The sequence below is a fragment of the Propithecus coquereli genome, unplaced genomic scaffold (assembly GCF_000956105.1).
Source record: "Propithecus coquereli isolate 6110/MARCELLA unplaced genomic scaffold, Pcoq_1.0 Scaffold55, whole genome shotgun sequence".
In the NCBI taxonomy this organism is placed as follows: Eukaryota; Metazoa; Chordata; class Mammalia; order Primates; family Indriidae; genus Propithecus; species Propithecus coquereli.
Window position 1 is genome coordinate 2517281 of NW_012151396.1, and position 8967 is coordinate 2526247.

At 34.6% G+C, this 8967-nt stretch overlaps 1 protein-coding gene across 1 annotated transcript in view; it reads right to left on the bottom strand.

Annotated features, from left to right (window-relative positions):
- Positions 1-8967, bottom strand: part of RTTN (rotatin) — a 243188-nt gene that overhangs the window by 93932 nt on the left and 140289 nt on the right. The window contains 3 exon segments of the mRNA XM_012657577.1: positions 1753-1911; positions 5613-5723; positions 6538-6666. Of these exon segments, the coding sequence (XP_012513031.1) occupies positions 1753-1911; positions 5613-5723; positions 6538-6666 (399 nt within the window).

The following is an 8967-nucleotide window of genomic DNA, read 5'->3' on the forward strand; positions in this document are numbered from 1 at the left end:
GTAAATTATAACATCATAGTAAAAATATACCAGGGATGAAAGAAATAAAAAAAACCAGAGGTACAATAAAAGTGAAACCAGGAATAAAGTTTAAAAGTATATACTAAAAAAGCTACAGTTGATGAGAGGGGGCTAAACTTTCTGGCATTCAACAATAAAAAGGAAACACAACTAGTTATATAATTCATAATTTAGACATCCATATTATTACTATTCAGAAGCATAACAATTCAAGACAGGACATGAAATAGGAATTTATTCTGGTGTATGTGGAAAGAAGTGGAAAAGAAGTAGTAATCGTAAAGAGAATGCTACAGAAAGCCTAATGGAACACGAGCGTCAGAGGACATCAATTTAGACTGCAGGCATCAAAACGAAGTGCAAAGAACTAAAAGCAAAGTAAAAGAAGTAAAAAGTAAAATATATATATTCATCTCAACCAAAATAAGATTTTAATAAGACTCCTGGACATGCTACTTCATGCTATATCCTCCAAAATACTGTGAAAGGTACACCAACGTAAGGAAATGAAACATTTTGTTGAATAAGATTATTATGCATAATTCTACCAAAAATTGCTTTAATTTTAAAATACTAGATTTGTAGCACCTTCTTTCTGGCTATAATAAACTTGCAAACATCACAACTTTGAGACAAAGATTATAAAACTTCATCATCTATATTTGAAGATGACTATCTTTCTACCTTGTTACAGTAGCTGTTTCCGCTTTGCGATTTCAGATACCATTGAACTTTTTTTAAATTGGGGGACAAATACTGGGTTGCCAACTATTTACACTTGATAAGTGAGAACACTTAAAAACAAAAAATAATAACCAAAAAAAAAAAAAGAGAAGGCCAAGTGCAGTTGCTCAGGGTTGTAATCCTAGCACTTTGGGAGCCGAGGTGGGAGAATCACTACAGGCCAGGAGTTTTACACCTGCCTGAGCAACATTGTGAAACCCCGTCCCAATATAAAAAAAAAAAAATAGAAAATTTAGCCAGGCACGGTGGCGGTGCCTGTAGTCCCAGCTACCTGGGAGGCTGAGTCAGAAGGCTCGCTTTGAGCCCAGGAGTTTGAGGTTGCTGTGAGCTAGGCTGACGCCACGGCACTCTATTCCAGGCAAAAGAGTGAGACTCTGTCTCAAAAAAAAAAAAAACCATGGAGACAAATAACAAGAAAACTAGCCTTTCAAGTTTGGAACTGGGACTGGCTAATGGTAGACCCAGGAATTGCTATTTTTTTCCTAAGCCTCTAAGTACTATTTGATTACTGTTTTAAAACTATTTGCATGAATCATCACTTTAATAAAAGCAGAAATAAAAAGAAAACCACAAATAATTTACAAAGAATTAAAATAGGGTTTACTTTTCCTCTCATGTTATGTGACAAATAGAGTTATTTTGATAGCACTTAAAGCTTTATAAACATTAGAGACTCATGAATGCTGAAGTAATGGCAATAATTTTTTTCTATAAACTTTTCAGTGCACAATAAAATAGAAGAATTCACATTAAACTATATTGTATTCTGGTTTGATCTTATCAGAATAAAGGACTCCAATTTTTAATATGAATTAATACCTTGTAAATTCTCTACTGCCATTCTATTGAGATTTTTCTCAGCCAGAATAGATAATGGTCAGTGGTCAGTCCACGATGCTGAATTAAGGAGTCAAGTACGGTTTATAGACATTACCACAATGGATTTCTAAGGGAAAAAAGGGAGAGAATGCTGAAAGCCAGACATACCTCCCGGCGCACCATACTACATTCTGACTGGTCCAGAAGAATGTTTACCACAGTTCCCCAGAGCCCACCAGAAATGTTCTGACAACTGTTTGCCAAGGCCACACAGCCAGTTTCCAGGGAGGTCAGTGCTGATCCTAATCCCAGTGAAGTGAATCTCACCTGTTCAAATTAAAGAGAAAGTTATTGAATCAAAGAATCCTATTTTTCAGGTACATAAAATATTATGCTTTATAAGTATAACATTGGTTTTACAATCCCAAATTATAAAAAACACTTATAGAAGATAGTGTCCTAAAAAGTTACAAATCAATAAAAATCCTATTCCATGACTTAAGAAAGCAATAAAATAGAAAAAGAAGTTAAATATAAGCAAATGTCATATAAAGTTAAAACTAGGTATAAATAAGAAGCATAAATGTTATAGATTACAAGCCTTTCTCTAGGGAAAGCAGAGAGTACTCAAATGTCTTTTATAAACATAATTTTGATTTATTCTTCATTCTTAAAAAGGGTTCCTATTACTTTGTTCTACCTGTCCTAATTTTTTAGTGTTTCTTACAGAGAAATGATTTTGACTTTCTTAAAACTTCTTTTCTAAACAAAGAAGTCATTAAATTATCTTTTTGCAAGGCATTTAGTATTTTCTTCAAAATTATCTTAACAAAAAAATGTTTCCAAATAACACTGATGTGGTGTAATATGCTTGCTATAGAACCACTGCCCTCAAGCCATGCATTTTAGTAAATTTCTGAATTCTGAACCTAAAATACAGTTTCAATGATAGCTACAAGATGAAAAAAAAAAAACAATGTAGTCATAACATAGTCAAGTAATAAGTCCAAGTTCAATGTGGCTAAAAATGTAACTTTTAAGTTCAAATCAAATAATGTTTCTACAAATGAAGGTTTTTATTATAATAACATCTAATCATTTCTTGCTTGAAGTCAGTGACAAATGGCTAAAACTGGAAAGTTTTTGGAAAGTTACTTGGTAATATAAAATTTTACATTGTAATGCAAGTACAATTTTTTTGCATTTAATTCCATTAAATGACACTCAAATGTCACTCAGGTCTATAATTTATAATTTCCAGCTATTCTTCTGAACTTTGAAAATGGCTGAGCCTCTCCAATAATTTTTCACTGTTCTTTCTGAAAGTGATAGATCTTATAATCTTTTTTCTTTTATATTTTCAATCTGTACTCTGATAAATTTGAAAAGGTACTATGCACTGAACTGTGTCCCTTCAAAATTCATGTTGTTCAAAACTCAATGTGACTATATTTAGAGACAGAGCTTTTAGGAGGTGATTAAGGTTAAATGAGGTTATAAAGGTGGGACCCTACTGCACTAAGATTGGTGGCCTTAGGAAGAGAAAGAAACCTCTTTCTCTACGTGTATATACCAAGGAGAGGACATGTGAGCATCCAGTATGAATGTAGCTATCTGTAAACCAGGAAGAGCGCCCTCACCAAAAACCAACCATGATGATACCCTGATCTTGGACTTACCAGCCTCCAGAACTGTGAGAAAATAAACTCCCATTGTTTAAGTCTCCTAGTGTATGTGTTTTGTTATGACAGCCCAAGCACACTAATATAAATTTAGATACCACAAAGTGGGGATGATGCTGAAACAAACATCTAAATATGTGGAAGTGGCTTTGGAATTGGGTAACGGATTAGAGGCTAGAAGAGTTCTGAGATGCATGGTAAAAATATGGACATTAAGGGTGATTCTAGTGAGATCTCAAACAAAAATGAGGAACATGCTATTCAAAACATGTTTTTGGAGGAAAGGCAATCCTTGTCATAAAGTGGCAAAGAAATTGGCTGAACTGTGATCATGCTCTAGTATTTTGTAGAAGGTAGAACTTGTGAGCAATGAAATTGAATATTTAGCTGAGAAGATTTCAAGCAAAGTGTAGAAGGAGTGGCTTGGTTTCTCCTGACTGTTTACAGCAAAATGCAAAAGAAGAGAGATAAATTAAAGAAGGAATTAAGAACAGGTAAGCAAAAAGGAACAAGAAGATTTGAAAAATTCTCAGCCCACTCATGCAAAAAATGAGAAAGCTTGTTCTAAAGAGAACATAGATGGTGTGGCTGAACAACCACTTGAGAGAGATCATGAGTGCGACTCATGGACTTAATCAGCCATCTCAACAGAAGCCAGGAACAGAGATGGGAATATATTAGCAAAGATACTGCCAGTTTGAACTAAAGGGGACAGAGGAGGCGGGATGGAATGATGGAAGGCTGTTGGACTTCTTGGATTCTATAGGCAAATACGTGCTACAGTAGTCCCCCCTCATTCATGGGGGCTATGTTCCAAGACCTCCATTGACGTCTGAAACCACAGATAGTACCAAATCCTATACACAGGCATGCACACACACACACACACACACACACACACACACACTACGTTTTTTTCCTATACCTACATATCTATGATATTTATAAATTAGGCACAGTTAGAGATTAACAGTAATAATAAAATAGATCATAACAATATACTGTAATAAAAGTTATATGAATGTGGTCTCCCTCTTTTTCAAAATATCTTATTGTATTGCATGCACCCTTCTTCTTGTAATGATATGAAATGATACAATGCCTCCATGATGAGATGAACTGAAGTAATGATATAGGCATTGTGACATAGGATTAGGCTACTTACGACTGCTTTCAGAAAGCAAAACCTCTAATTGGGGGGGACTACTGTATTCTTTAATGAAAGGGAAGAATTAACCCAAAGGTGATTCAGAGATCACCTATGTTGCCACTCCCACCATAGGCCCAGGGGGCAAGGCTGTTTCCTCTTTGGTTTCAAAGGGTGGGGCCACCCCTCTGGTTTCAGTGGGTCATGGCCCTCGAAGACAGCAGCATGGGTGGGGCCCTTACAGATAGCTGAAGGGATGAGGCCATCCCCTAGAGCCACATAGAGGGTGTCCCTCCCCCAACCCCCATGGGCCTGTAGGTTATTGCATCATGTCCAAGAACATTATTCTTGAGCCTTAGGACCTAATAGAATTTTCCTTGCTAGGTGTTGGGCTTGCTTAGGACCCATTATTCCTTCCTTCTTTCCTATTTCTCCCTTTTGGAATGGGAATGTCTATCCTACCAACGTATTTTAGAAGCACATGGCTTGTGTGGTTTCACTGGTTCTTACCTGGAAAGAAATTTTGTCACAGGATGACTCATACTTAGAGTCTCACCCATATCTGATTTAGATGAGATTTCTGGACTTTAGACTTTAGAGTTAATTCTGGAATGATTTAAGACTTTGGGGACTATTTAGATGGAATAAAAGCATTTTGCAGGGGAGAAAAACATGAATTTGGAGGGACCAGAGATAGAAAGCTATAGACTGAATTGTGTCCCTCTAAAACTTGCATATTGAAGCCTTAAACGTCAGTGTAACTGTCTTTGGAGACAGGGCTTCTAGGAGATAATTAAAGTTAAATGTGGTCATAAGGGTGAGGTCCTAAACCAATAGGATTGGTAGCCTTATAAAAAAGGAAGAGAGAAATCTCTCTCTCCACTTGCATGTACCAAGGAAAGGCCATGTGAAGAAGGTAGCTGTACACAAGGCAGAAAGAGAGGCCTCACCAGAACCTGAGTATGCTGGCACCCTAATCTTGAACTTCCAGCCTCCAGAACTATGAAAAAGTAAGTTTCTATTATTTAAGCCACCCAGTCTATGGTATTTTGTAATGGCAGTCTGATCTAAGACAGAAGTTAAACAAAACATAAGGTATAGTCACTAAAATAATCCCATAATATGAATATGTATATGCATATATGTTTTGTTTCATTTTTTTAAATCTAAACACAATGGACGTAACTCTTCATACTGACCTCTGGGTCCCGATCAACCCATAATGGAATCAACCATGCCAATCCTTGTTGGGTAGGAGTATGTTCTTCACTATGACTACCCAAAGGCAAGAACCAAAGTGACATCCACTCCTAGAATGAAAAAAAAAAGGAAAAAAAAAACACTTTAGGTATGTTTCTAAAAACAAAATATAGGAAGTATAAAATAATTCCCAATTTTTAAAGAGCAAAACAAGGCAAAAATGTATTTAAGATTTGCTTCTAATCCATTAATCAGTCAAAATGAGGCAAACGAGAAGATCCCAGATTCTCCTTAAAAAGTTAAACTTTTTTTTTTTTTTTTTTTTGAGACAGAGTCTCACTGTGTTGCCCGGGCTAGAGTGCCGTGGCGTCAGCCTAGCTCACAGCAACCTCAAACTCCTGGGCTCAAGCGATCCTCCTGCCTCAGCCTCCCGAGTAGCTGGGACTACAGGCATGCGCCACCATGCCCGGCTAATTTTTTCTGTATATTTTTAGTTGTCCGATTAATTTCTTTCTAATTTTAGTAGAGACGGGGTCCCGCTCTTGCTCAGGCTGGTTTCGAACTCCTAGAGCTCAAACAATCCGCCCGCCTCAGCCTCCCAGAGAGCTAGGATTACAGGCGTGAGCCACCGCGCCCGGCCCATAACATTTTTTTGACAGAAGTTATTCTTCCCATGATTTAGACAAAATATAGTTTTCTAGTGAATCAAGATTTCAATCAAAATAAATTTTAAATAAAATTCAGATCTGTATAATATACAACTTTTAAGAAATATTAACATATCTTAGTCAAAGATCATTTTTGACTTTTAAAAGGAAAAGTCAAAAAAAATTTTCACATAACAAGTTTATATGCTTGAAATGTGTCAGACACATTCCCTTTCAAGCAACTGTTCAGAAGACAGGCAGCTTTCAATGCTCTTACCGAGCTCTGAGCGTGAGCCATCATCTCGTGGGATAAGTGAAGCAAGCAAAGAATTGTACTCTTTGTAACACCTTTTCCCATAAAGGACATGGCATTTCCTCCACGCTCCACATAAAAAGAAGTAATGACCTGAAAAACAAATAAATGTGAACAATTTCATGGTGGCTTTATTTTTAACGGTATATAAATACATAACTTTCTATTGACTTGTCTGAATTGGGATCCTAATCACATAAAAATACAATATTTTTAGTTTATACACTTACAAAGGTTAAGATGGTAAATTATATGCTATGTGTGCTTTACCACAGTTAAAAAATATATTCTTAGCTTTAATATTTTTCCCTTTAGAGCTTGTATAAAAGATGTGTGGTATCCTCCTTGGACATTTTTGTAATTTCGAATATGCTTCTGACATTTTTTAAAGTTACAGCATCTTTTAGTTAAGAATTTATAAATATCTTATTGAAAAGTATACACAGAAATTGCTAGCTTTATAAAACTGCAGAGTTATGCCAGATTTTCTTGAATTGTGGTTTACACGTAAATGGACGTTTTCCTTACTTCTAAGAGATCTTAGATTTCTATTGCATACTTAAGTATATGCTTATTAATGTCATTGGTTTTTCAACTTTTTTCTCACCTACATATGTGAGAGATTTGACAAATTTCCATCAGTAACAGCAAAAGAAATGTTTCTTATCTGAAGACATATTCCCCTAACTGAGGACCTGAATCAGAATGGGCATGGAAAATTAGGCAACAGCAGTTTGAGGAAAAGTCCTTCCAGCTGATTTAGAAAATCCTTTGAAATACGTGGCAAACCCTTTTAGAGTATTTCTGTATAAATTGTACATTGTCCCCCATACAGGGTTTAAGTAAATATTTGTTAATTGATTGAATAAAAATCTTACAGCTTTTCAACTCTTAAATAAAACACTCAAAGAGATTGAAGATTATAAAAGTTTAATTAAAAAAAAATGCTAACCATATTTAGCCAATACATTTTCAAGAAAAATTTTGCTCTAAGTCGAAACAATCAAAACTACTTGTTATCTGCACTAACACTACAGAAAGTATTTCAATTTATCCTCCCAAGGTCTCATTGCTTTTATTCATCACAGAATTCTTCAATGTAAACCATTTTGTCTTAATCTAACTTTTGGGTTTTTCCCCCAACTCATGCAGCAAAACAGATTATACATATTTTCAAAAGACAGCATAAATCATGTTAATAAAATCAATTGATTGGTAGATAATTTGGGAGCTTTGACTTAATTAGAATTTTCACAAAACAATTTAAAATTATGTCTGAAAAATAAAACAAGATAGGCCGGGGGTTAACAACTGTGGGTGATAGCTATATAGGCTCTACCCCACTATTTTTTCTACATGTATATACATTTAAAATTTTTCATAATTAAAAATTTAAAATTTTAAGTGACTATGTTAAAATAAGATAACTACATAATCAAGTCCTTATCATCTTCCTCTAAGTCATCACTGGAAATATCTAACATCCGTGTAATGATTTTTATTTCCAGCTTATAAGTCATAAGCCAAGTACTTTGGTATTATCTCCTTTCAACCTGACATTTTTGTCAGATCCCTGGAATTACACATTGTATATCTGATTTTAAGAATTATCACAGTTTATTCAGCCATCATAATTAATCACACTTAGTTTAAAAGTCTCATTTCACAATTGCAAAAAGCAAATATTCACATTCAAATTTCACCGTACAGAAACAAACTGATATTAGAAATATGGCTCCCTTCCAAAAATGAATCAGCTTTAATTTCTGAGAAACTATGAAGCAAATCATTTGGACCAACGATGACTTTGTTTCAATGTCCATTCACATAAGCCTTACTTAGTTTTCTTTTTTTTTTTTTTCAGTAAAAGGCAAAAGATTTATTCGATCTGAAGACTTACTCCATTCTTTAAAAGATAAATTTAGTTAGTAGTATAATAAAGAGACCTGTTTACATAATTATTAAATTAAGCCGTCTCAAGATTAAATGTGACTCTGCTACACTTTCTAACAAAATTGAAAGATTTCTTCATATTACTTTTCTGTCATTTGATATAAAGACATAAAGATTTTCGTCTCAAGATGTTTTATGAAGCATGAAACAAACTCCTGTTTACATCAAATCAAAATTTGTTAATCAGGTTTTTCATAGCTGTGAAACATTATAAAACAGGGATTCTACCTTTTATCTCTTCTTTAGCTAATAAACTGTGATGATTTTTATTACCTCAAAGACAACTGAGGTTACAATGAGATTATTGTCTTTTTGCCTGGACTTCTTACCTAGAACTAAGCCCTTTTGTTTTCCAAGTCCATAAAAAGTTCATTTAATTTCTGGTATTTGAAACATAGATGTGATCTGAAGTCTCTCTTCTTACATAATTTTAAAAACAAA